Raw genomic sequence first — 12,153 nt, forward strand, 5'->3', positions numbered from 1 at the left:
CCTCTCGCAGTAATCTGAACTAACCTTTGTGCTTTTATCTCCACAGGAGCAGCCTCGGGCAGCACAGACCTTCTCCCGGCCCCCAGCGCGTCCACCAATTGGACGGCTTCTTTGCTGACAGACAGCGGCCGAGACAGCGACCTCATCTTCAGATTTGATGGGCGACAGGCGGCCAATATCCCAGAGTGGGTTGTGCCACAGAACTTGACAGATCAGTTTACCATAGCAACATGGATGAAGCACGGGCCAAGTCCTGGACTGAGAGCCGAGAAGGAGACATTGCTCTGTAATTCAGATAAAACTGGTGAGCTTTTTGTTGTGTTGTCTCAATAGGCATGTGTGAAACACTTATGAGGGGCAGGGTCTTCGATTGAGACGGGTGTACGTGTAGGGCACTTGCGTTTTCACTGTGCTTTTATTAAACTATACTGTATATATTATTATTATTACTGTTCAAAAGTTTAGGGTCAGTAAGATTGTTTTAACAATGTTTTTGAATGAAGATTCTTTTGCTTGACAAAGCTACATTTATTTGATAAAAAAAAGTAAAATTACCTTTTAAAACAAGGATCTATTTCTTTCTATATATTTTAAAATGTAATTTATTAAAATGATGGCACATTTTCTTCATTACTCCAGTCTTCAGTGTTGACTCACACGATCCTTCAGAAATCATTGTAATATATTGATTTGGTGCTCATTAAACATTTCGTATTATTATAAATGTTGAAATTTGTAGTTCCCTTTCGAGCGAACTCAACACTGCGTCAAGAATCGACTCTTTGGGGATGTTCCCTTAGCGTGCGCCTCTGAAGTATGAATGAAACTATTCCAATCCTGATTGGTGTTGCGTCATGACGTAACATGTGACGGCATAACCGGATGCATAAAAGCGACGCCGGCACACACTAGCTTTTCGCTCTTCAGCAAGCGCTCTATGTTACGACTGTCTGTCTTATTTGGTGTTGTTTGTCTATCCCTATATATATTATGGCCAGCCAGCAGTTCAGAATGTGTGTGCACCCCTGTCCTCGTTTTATTACGGATGGGGACACGCATGTTTTGTGTGTGAACTGTTTGGGAGCGCAGCACGCCCAGGCAGCTCTCGAGGGAGCTGCCTGCGTACACTGTGAAGCACTACCCATGAGGGTGCTGCGCTCCCGGCTGGCGTGCTTTGATAAGCTCGGTCAGGCTCGCGTTCCCCGCGGTTCTGGTCCCGTGTCTGTTGAGGCGGCGCGGCGACTCAGATCGTGGGGTTCGCAGCGGGATCTTGCAGATGAGAATGAGACTGCTGCGGCACTTTCTCATTCTTCATCTGAAGATCCCAAAGCCCCTGTGAGTGGTGCAGAAGCCCGCGCTGCGGCTTCTTCTGCCCACGACCAGGTCCCGGTGCTTGAGCTCTCTGCTTCCGAGGAGGCAGAGGTGATCAGCATCGAGGATGACCGTGAGTCGAGCGCGCCAGTTCACGGCCAAGCTTATGAGGAGCTGGTGGAGGCTGTGACTCGTGCCGTGGCCAGACTTAACATCAGCTGGCCACAAGATGAGCAGGGAACGCGAGTCGTAAGCAAGTTAGACGAGCCTTTCCTGCGGCACAGGTCACAGCCTCAGCACCGGGGTTTGCCGTTTGAGTCAGCATCTTCCCTTAAAACCCCTGCGCTGCCTAGTAAGCCTTGCAGAGCTACATCTGCTTTAATAGGAAGGGCTTACATGGCGGCAGGTCGGGCTGGTTCATGTCTGCACTCTATGGCTATCTTGCAGGCATACCAGGCCGATCTCCTGAAAGATTTGGACGAGGGGGAGGGGCCAACTCCTGAAGATATTTCAGAGTTGCGCAAAGCCACAGATTTGTCTCTCCGGGCCACTAAAGAGACGGCCTGCGCTATTGGCCGCTCTATGGCAGCTATGGTGGCCACGGAGAGGCATCTGTGGCTCAATTTATCTGGTCTAAAGGAGAAAGATAAATCTGTTCTGCTGGATGCGCCGCTTTCGCCTTCTGGCCTGTTCGGCGACGCCGTTACATCGGTCGTCGACAGGTTTCAGGAGGCGAAGAAGCAATCTGCGGCGTTCCAGCAGTTCCTCCCCCAAAAATCGAAGTCCAAATCGAGTAGGGTGGGGCAAGAACATCAGCCCCAGCCATCAACCAGCTCCTCACACCGGGCAGAGCAAAGGGAGAGCGTTTCCTCTAGAGCCCCTCCTCCGGGAGCTTGGCAACGGAGGAAACGCTCCCAGCAGAAGCCCCCCAGCCAGAAGGGCGATTTAAGGGATGTCCTTCAGGCTAGGAGGGCTTCAGGAAAGAGGTCCTAGCCAGAGTGGTGGGACCTCTGAGGGCTGTCCCCTCCATTGTAGAACAACCGAGGTTGTTCTCAGAGCGGAGCCCTCTAGGAAACGTTGTGAGTTGCCCGCCGTCGGTGACGCTTCGGGCCGCATCATATTCCAGCGAACGCACTGTGGGTCGTTTTTCTCGAAAAATAAAAAACGAGCATCAGTTATGGTCACGAAAACCGTATCGACTACACCCTGCCGGTCTTCCGCTTCAGGGGGTCGAGAAGGGTGCTCGAAAAACACCAGAGGCCAGTCTCGAGAGGCTGGTTCCCTTAGTAGATTTTGTAGAGGCATGGTATCATCTTCCCAACATATCTGCATGGGTCCTGCATATAATAAAGTCAGGGTACAGACTGCAGTTCGGGCACCGCCCCCCCAAATTTTCTGGGGTGGTGCAGACTACAGTGGTTCCAGAGCAGGCTCAGGTGATGGAACAAGAAGTGCAATCTCTGCTGCTAAAGGAGGCCGTAGAACGTGTTCCTCATTCAGACAGGGAGTCCGGATTTTACAGCCGGTACTTTATAGTTCCAAAGGGGGGTTGAAGCCAATTCTAGATCTCAGGGTTTTGAACCTGTCTCTGATGAAGCTCAGGTTCAAAATGCTCACTATTCCTGTCATCGTGAGTCAAATCAGATCCGAGGACTGGTTTGTCACGATAGATCTAAAAGACGCCTATTTTCACGTACCCATCCTTCCATGTCACAGGAGGTTCCTGAGGTTCGCTTTCGGGGGCGAAGCTTACCAATATCGGGTTCTTCCGTTCGGCCTAGCACTCTCTCCCCGCACATTCACCAAATGTATGGATGCAGCACTTGCTCCACTGAGACTTCAGGGCATCCGCATACTGAATTATATCGACGACCGGCTCATTCTGGCCCAGTCTCGAGAAATGGCAGTTCGGCATCGAGATGTTGTCCTTGGCCACATTCAAAAATTGGGGTTGAGACTCAACACAAAGAAGAGTGTGTTAGAACCGTCCCAGTCCACAACGTTTCTAGGCGTTGTGTGGAACTCGACTACGGTGCAGGCACGCTTGTCTCCGGCGCGTATCGAGTCCATTCTGGCGATGGTGTCCAAGTTAAAGCTAGGCCTCATAGCAGCGGCATCCAACATTATACCTTTGGGCCTTCTACACATGAGGCCCCTTCAGTGGTGGCTGAAAGCCAACGGGTTTTCCCCCAAGGGGAATCCATTTCGTATGATCAGAGTAACGCGCAGATGCCTTCGTTCTCTAATAATATGGAAGAAACCTTGGTTCCTGTCCCAAGGGCCAGTGTTAGGAGCGTCATGTCACCGGAAAACCGTTTCGACAGACGCCTCCCTCACTGGCTGGGGCGCGGTCATGGACGGCCGCTTTGCCAGGGGTCTGTGGCAGGACCATCATCATTCTTGGCACATAAATTGTCTAGAGATGTTGGCTGTGTTCAGGGCTCTGAGGAGCTTCCTTCCAGACATCAAGGGTTACCATGTCCTAGTACGATCGGACAATACATCAGTGGTAGCTTATCTAAACCGACGAGGGGGACTCAGATCGCGCCCTCTGTGCAGACTGGCGCATCAGGTTATTCTCTGGTCCCAAGGGAAAATACTGTCAATCAGAGCTATGTATATTCCGGGGGTTCAGAATCAGGGAGCAGACATCCTGTCGAGGCAGGGGCTGAGGCCCGGGGAATGGAGACTTCATCCAGATGTGGTGAAGTTGATATGGGAGAGGTTTGGGCCCATGGAAGTGGATTTATTCGCGTCTCGAGAGACGTCCCACTGCCCACTTTGGTTCTCCCTCTCACATCCAGCCCCACTGGGGTTGGATGCCATGGTACAGGCCTGGCCGAGGCTTCGCCTGTACGCATTTCCCCCAATCGCTCTGCTTCCGGCAGTCCTGGAGAGGGTCCGTCAGGAGGGCATCAGTCTACTTCTGGTTGCCCCAATGTGGCCGACCCGGGTGTGGTTTTCAAATATAATTTCGCTCCTGATAGCTCAGCCATGGCAGATTCCTCTGAGGAGGGATCTATTGTCCTAGGTGGAGGGCACAATCTTCCACCCTCAACCAGAGCTGTGGAAACTGTGGGCCTGGCCTCTGAGGGGGTTCAGTACCTAAACGCTGGTCTATCAGCCAGGGTGGTTGAAACCATACTTAGCTCTAGGGCTCTGTCTACTAGGAGATTATATGGCCTCAAGTGGAATGTTTTCGTTACTTGGTGTAGAGAACATAATTTAGACCCAGTTAACTGCCCGGTGGCTTCAGTTCTGGAGTTTCTTCAAGATCGTTTCTCTGCGGGTCTCTCCCCTTCCACGCTTAAGGTGTACGTGGCTGCCATTTCGGCTTTCCATGCGCCATTAAGTGGTGGGCCTCTGGGGAGGCACCAGCTGGTCATTCGTTTTCTCCGTGGTACTTGGAGGATGAGACCGACAACCAGGTCCAGGGTTCCTGCCTGGGACCTGGCAGTGGTTCTGGAAGGGTTATCCCTGGCCCCCTTCGAACCTCTTCAGTCGGCTTCGCCTAAAGATCTTACCTACAAATTGGTCTTTCTCTTAGCCATCACCTCTCTTAAGAGGGTGGGAGATCTCCAAGCCCTGGCAGTGACACCAGCTTGCTTGGAGTTTGCCCCTGGCAAGGTTAAGGCCTTTTTGCACCCGAGACCGGGCTATGTGCCTAAAGTGCCTGCTAATACGGCTAGGTCTACGACCCTTCAGGCTTTCCATCCTCCACCTCATGTGTCGGCAGAAGAAGAGAAGCTTCATTTGCTCTGCCCCGTCAGAGCTTTGAGTATTTATCTCGAGAGGTCCTCTTCTTGGAGGAGGTCGGACCAACTGTTAGTGTGTTTCGGGTCACCTAGGAGAGGGCTCCCGGCATCCAAGCAAACCATTAGTAATTGGATTGTGCAGGCTATTGCCTTGGCTTATGAGGTGCGCAATTTGCCTTCACCTCTGGCCATAAGGGCTCATTCTACTAGAGGCATGGCGTCCTCTAGGGCCCTCCTCTCGGGAGTTCCCCTCCAGGAGATCTGTGAGGCAGCCGGTTGGGCTACCCCACACACTTTTATTAGGTTCTATAGTCTGCACCTCCCCAGTACGCCTGGCGCACGTGTGCTCTCGTCCTGCTGAGTGCCTGAATCAGTTTCACTCCTGGGCAGGCCTGTCTTCGGTGCGTGGCCTAGTGGGCATTCGTTCCCCAAAGAGTCGATTCTCGACGCAGTGTTGAGTTCCCTCGAAAGGGAACGTCTCGGGTTATGACTATAACCCTTGTTCCCTGAGAAGGGAACGAGACACTGCGTCGTCCTGCCACGTCCTGCCACAAATTTCCAGTATTCTTTGATGAATAGAAATGTCTATCGCTGGAAGATCACTGTTTATTTGAGATAGATATTATTGTTACCAATTTTAATGTATTTACTGTCAGTTTTGATCAATTTAATGCGTCCTTGGTGAATAAAAGTGTTAATATTTTTTGTTCAAATATTACTGATCCCACACCTTTGAATGTTAATATATATGTAGCATTTTTATATACTGTATATATTTGTATGAGCTTCTCATCCCATGCTTTACTCCAGAATTTCAGAATGACCAGAGCAGCATTTGAGATTCAATGCGATGAAATTGGTCCAGTGGTATTTGTTTCGTTTATTATGATTTGAGACAGTCATGTTACGTTTTGATGTGCATCTTGGCATTTATTTAGCAATTGTGCTTTGTGTCTCCATTCTGCTTTTTTATCCCAAAATTCTGATAAAAATATGTGAATGGAAACCTGGCGTATATCAGCTTTAAAACAATAAACCAATCAGAGGAGGCCTTTCACAATTATATGGAAATTACTCAGGTGTGAATTCACTAAACAGCTGCAAAACACGTGCAAAATGCATACTTACTTTAGTGAATAGGACGTTAAAATAAGCCTAGCCAATAAACAGTGGCATTAGCATGCAATAACTTCCTGTGTGTAGGCCCCCTATAGTGCTCAAATACTTTAGATGACGTCTACAGTTTCCAGGTCTGGTGGCCAAGACAAGATGATCAGTTTAGCAGAACTAAAGAGATTAGTGGTACAGATGTGTCAGACTAACCTGAGAATAGTTTGATCAGTACCATACGATGCCCAGTAGAATTAGGAAGAGAAATTAAGACTATGGATTAGATCTGGATTAAAGAGTGGTTCAGAACACAATTCTCGGGAGGTTAAAGGGAAACTCTAGCCTGGAAGAAATGCAGTGTGACTGTCAGGGGCCAGTTCTCCGAGACCGAGTGGCCCTGATCGGGGCTGGCTGCTTGGCAGGACTCTTTCGAGTTCATTGATCCCAGGCGTCATGTTGAGTGGGTGTGAGACTTAATCAATTTAACACGCACTAAAAGCAGTCACACGAGAGTCATCGGGCAGCGTTGGGGTAAGTAGAGAAGGGGTGCCATGTGGAGGAGACGTGGCACCCACCTTGATCAATGAGAGGTTTCTGAGAAAGAGCATGAAAGCAGTCCAGACATGCTTTGGGCGGAGACACGTGATGGACAGTGGAACATGTCAATATCAGTGGGAGAAGAGAAATCTTTAACAATAGTCTCAGATTGAATGGCAGCTCTTTCATGCCCATCCTGTTAGGATTAACTTTATAACAGATTGATATTTGGTTTGGATCAAGCTGGGAAAAACAGGCAATACCAGTTTAAGGTGGTCAAAACAGTTTTTTTTTTTTTTTTGCAGGTAGCTAGTTATCATCTCTTTAACCACGGTGGATTGAATTCTGGCTTATAGCTTCAAAGAGATAGTTCACTCAAACTGTTTAATTCTGTCATAATTTACTCACCCTCAAGATGTTCCAAACCTGTGTGATTGTCTTTCTTCTGCTGAACACAAAAGAAGATATTTTGAAGAATATGGTTAACCAAACAGTTGCTGAGCCCCATTGACTTCCATAGTATTTTTTTTTCTTCTTCCATGTTCTTGTGTTCAGCAGAATAAAGAAATTCACACAGGTTTGGAACAACTTGAGGGTGAGTAAATGATGACAGAAATTTTCATTTTTGGATAAACTATCCCTTTAAGCTGATAATTATTTTCATGTTATGTGCCGATGACTGATAAATGGCAGAATATAATTTTCTAATATTTAATCTAATTTTTGTTAAGTAAAACACTAAAAATGTAAATCATTTAAAATGTGTCAAGTGAATTTAGGCTGCTACAAGTGGATTTAGGCATCACAATATTATTATTAATATAATGTACTATACAATATGAAAAATTGATATTCATTTTGAGATTTAATTTTCTACTGCTATTAAGTTCAATTTCAAGTGTTAAATGATGGGAAAGGTAAACTAAATATAAAAACAGGGGAAATATGTATAATGAATTTTCAGCAGCCATAACTGCAGTCTTCAGTTTCACATGATCCTTCAGAAATCATTCTGATATCCATTTTATTATAAAAGTGATGTGATCATTTCTGCTATTAATATTTTCTGTTTAATGTATTAAAAATATTTAATGCAATTATTTCAGCATTCGTTCATGAGATAAGAAAGAGAGCGCTGTCTACAAAGGATGGTCCGCATGTAGGGCTGTCCTATGATCACCCAGTCTTAAATTGAAGTGCTTCTAAACCATTCAAGTGTGAAAAAGATGCAAAAGAGAACTCAAATATGTACTGCCACACTGTCTGTGAAGCGGCTCTCTGTGAACACATACATAGAAAGCCACTACTCAGACAGTGTGCCAGTACCGATTTGAGTTCTCTTTTGAATCTCAACAATTTTTTATGAAAAAAACAAAACAACCCTACTCAGAATTCTGTCAAAATCCCCATTTTTGGTGAGAATCCTCATAAGTGTCTAAAATGAGTTGAAAAGTCTAAATAAACATAAAAGTTTGGACGAAGATCCGATGTGTGTCAGATCTGTGTGTATATAACAATTTATTTGAGTATGATTTGTCAAACTTACTATTCATTCATTATTTAAATGTGTAAAAAGTGCACATTTTAAGCTTGTCATACCTGGATTTTTGAGTAGGATTCAGGGAATCTATCCTTTCAGTCAGTCCGTTCCTAGTCTATTCCCTTTACAGTTTCTGCAAAACTTCAATTTCTTTTCATTTGTCTCTATGTCAAGACTTTTCTCCTCATCTGAAGTCTAATCTAATGTAACAGTCTGGACTGGAGTTTTTCCGAACATGACTATGCAGTTTTAGACAAGGTCTCGGAGCTAGACATGGAAATCTAAAAATGTAAATCTTTAATCAACATGAAGTTCTTACTTTGACAACCATTGTGAGTTATTTCCTGAGAGTGATGTTTAAAAAAAAAAAAAAAAAAAATATTTGCCCTGTGTCACAGTGATACGTAATGCACATACAGTAAGCCTTCTCTGTGTTTTGCTTTTTTGCAGAGATGAACAGGCATCATTACTCCCTGTATGTACACAACTGCCGTCTGGTGTTCCTGCTGAGGCGAGACTTTATTCAGCTGGACTCCTTCAGGCCAGCAGAGTTCCACTGGAGACTGGAACAGGTGAGGGCCCCCCGGGTGCCTGTCACACATGCCCTTCAACATCACAACCAGCATTCTGATAAACAGAATGGGAAAAATGCCACACTGATCGGGCTCCATTTATAGTAATCACTTGTGAAGTGAAGTTCACTCTGTATAATTTTCAATTACCTGTTTTTTTAATTATTCATTATCCGAATGACTGATCTTTCCATTGCGACGAGTGATCTGTCACTGCTAAAATGATTATTATCTGAAGAACAAATTGGAAAGCTGACGCAAAGACAGCACTCGCGTTTTTTCTCCTAGTGCTTATTTGGCTCGTATGTGGCTTGTTTGTGTTTGGAAACACCTTGATTTTCTCAAATTTCCAACATTTCCCTTGGCTAATGTTTAGTGCGGACAAATCTTTTGATTGAGAGCACTAAACGGACTGTGTGTGTGTGTCACCATGCCTCTCAACGTCTGCCAAGGGGAACAGAGAGCCGAGGTGAGATGCGTTTAATCAGTATGAAAAGCTCTCCACGGAAATGACCTCTCGCAGTGAACATAATGATAGCCCTTCGCCCACGCCAATCCTTAACCACAAATTACATGCACATACACATTCTCACATCCAGACGTGCACTAGCACACGTGTAACTTCTCAAACCTTTCTGAGTTGCTGTAAATGGACAAAAAGTTAGATGCATGTCTATTCAGTAAACACCCGTATATGTTGTTGAAAGACTTTTTGTACTTTTCAAATTCACAAAACAGGTCGATGTCTGAGAGGCCTTTGATCAATAGTCCAGATCAATTACTGTAAGTAGAACTCTGGAGTGCACCAACAAAGCAGGTTTTGGTCATGGTCCAAATTCATGTGAGTGCCACAATTTTTCGCAGTTGTTTTGATCAGCTGAACTATGATGCGAAGAATTTGGCCTCGTGAGTTATATTTGTTTCCTCTTTGTGGCAGTTGTGGTTAAAGATCTGGGCTGGTTGCCGAAAGCTCATACATTTAAATCCCTCATAGGACAAGACATGAGCTTTCTCTTTTGTGCCCTTGAGCGCGGCACTTAACCTCAGGTCGCTCCAGGAGAACTGACCCTGAAAAAAGTGCGTTCACACTGACAGCGATTTGCAGTGACAAAGCTATTGGAAGGCACTCGCTTTCAGTTGCCGAATGGAGGCTACATATACAACAGAGACTGTTAGCAATACTGACATTCAACATTATCCAAATATGTTGCAATGCAATTTTCCTCATGATATAGGTGGCGGGCGGTTTCTAGTCTCGCGGCTGTCATCAGCAGCGCCTTGTATCAGCGGATGGCGGCCGGGAAAATTGGTCAAAAACGTTGGTGCGGATGGATGGCGGATGGATGATGAGTTTTGTGATGCGGTTGCGGATGAAATAATAGCTCATCCGCGCATCTCTAGTGAGCAACCCTTAATAAGTAAATTGTACTGTAAGTCACTTTGGATAAAAGCGAGGCTGTTGGCATCGGAGATTTGTCTGAAACACTTATTAGCAGGTAAACTAGAAATGTATGAGCAGAACTGTATATTGTGCATCAATACTTATTAAAAAGTTTGGATGGACTGAAATTCTGAAGTCTACACACATGTTCTGCTATTTTCACTGGTATTTATTGTAGGATAATGTTTTTTTTTAGTTTTTTTTTTTAGATAATCCAGCCTTAAAAGGCATATAAAAAAGAATTTTGATTGGTTGCTTTACATGTCAGTTCGACAATATTTTCGTGTCTAAGTTGGTGGTTCTTGGCCAGAATAAGCTGTAACAATGTGGTCATATTGTTGGCTACACAGGACAATGTGCAACTAACTTAATTGGGCATAAAAAGTGGATAAGATAAATAACTGTTTAGGAATATTGATATTATTTGCTCCTATTTATTGATATTATTTGCTTTATATTTATATAAAGATTTACATTTACATTTATTCATTTAGCTGACGCTTTTATCCAAAGCGACTTACAATTGCTATATATGTCAGAGGTCGCACGCCTCTGGAGCAACTAGGGGTTAAGTGTCTTGCTCAGGGACACATTGGTGTCTCACAGTGGATTCGAACCCGGGTCTCTCACACCAAAGGCATGTGTCTTATCCACTGCGTCATCACCACCCCATAAAGATAACAGTTATGTTAAATTAAGATATTTCACAATATCAATTTTGTACTGTATTTTTGATTAAATACAGTAATTGCCTTGGTGACACTTCTTTCAAAAAAATGTTTTTAAATAGAATAATATAAGACAACATGACATGGAATCCCAGTTTTTATATATTTGGAGCTATATAAACCATAATTTGTGTATGTGTTTTTTAAACATTTTTATCCAGCATATGATTATTCTAGGGAGACGTAAAGTCAATGTTCACTGCAGTTATAATGACAATAAACAAACAGCTCAGACAGACGCCTGGTTCTGCCTCAGTGTTCTTGACGGCTGTACTTAGTTTGTTACAGGTCAGAGAAAATGTGCTCCTTTCAAAGCTTCGACTCCTTTCCCAGGGCCAGGCAGAGCTCAGCAGGTGATGAGGAACACAAGTAAACAATATGGGGTCAGTAGACAGGCTGCCATAAAACAATGTCAGCTGCAGGAGGAGCCGCGCTATGCCTACAATCCTGTCAACATCCGCCACATATAACACTGTAGACAAAAACGTCTGACTCCACACAGCTGTTGGTTTGCTTCTCACATATATGCTGTGATATTCTCTGTATATCTTTTTTGTACATTTATCTTTCATGGCCACTTTGTTGATTTTTGTAGGGAGGAGTATTTCTTCCCATCTGATATCTGCTTGTAAATGAAAACGCGTGAAAAGGAGAGAGCGAGAAAAGGTGTGAAAAAGCTTGTTTACACTTCAGTGCATTTTTCTCTCTTCCTGTTTTTCCTGCCATGTACCTCTTCTCCAGCATGGTTTGATAATGGTGTCTCTCCAGCTTGGAGGCGGTAAACAGAATATGCTCGCCTTGATCTCGGAGCACAGCACAGCTCTGTTCCCAACATGAGAAACATCTTTTTTTCTTTCTTTTCTCTCTGCCCTACCTCTGACTACTTGCCATTGATACAAACAACAGATTATCCTGTTGTAAATGTCATCGTAGTTAGTTTGGATTTTTCTTTATTTTTTCTTTAAATTCTTTAATCTTTAAACACACAAACTTTTGACTCTTGGCGTAACGTCTGGTCCACTTTGCAGTTTATTGTGGCCAAGAACAGCCTACTTAGACAGGAAGAAAGGGTAAAGTGACCAGTTTTTTGTTTTATGTAACATTTAGGGGAGGGTTATTCTAAAATCAGTGGAACATATTTTATTGTACTGTACAGACT

At 44.6% G+C, this 12,153-nt stretch overlaps 1 protein-coding gene across 1 annotated transcript in view; it reads left to right on the top strand.

The window, feature by feature from the left end:
• clstn2a (calsyntenin 2a) overlaps positions 1-12,153 on the top strand; it is a 265,852-nt gene that overhangs the window by 206,968 nt on the left and 46,731 nt on the right. The window contains exons 7-8 of the mRNA XM_077233060.1: positions 47-304; positions 8,704-8,825. Coding sequence (XP_077089175.1) covers positions 47-304; positions 8,704-8,825 — 380 coding nt within the window. The remainder of the gene's footprint in view (positions 1-46; positions 305-8,703; positions 8,826-12,153) is intronic.

Source organism: Siphateles boraxobius, unplaced genomic scaffold (genome assembly GCF_051911475.1).
Source record: "Siphateles boraxobius isolate OS27281-9 unplaced genomic scaffold, OSU_SipBor_1 1, whole genome shotgun sequence".
Lineage (NCBI taxonomy): Eukaryota > Metazoa > Chordata > Actinopteri > Cypriniformes > Leuciscidae > Siphateles > Siphateles boraxobius.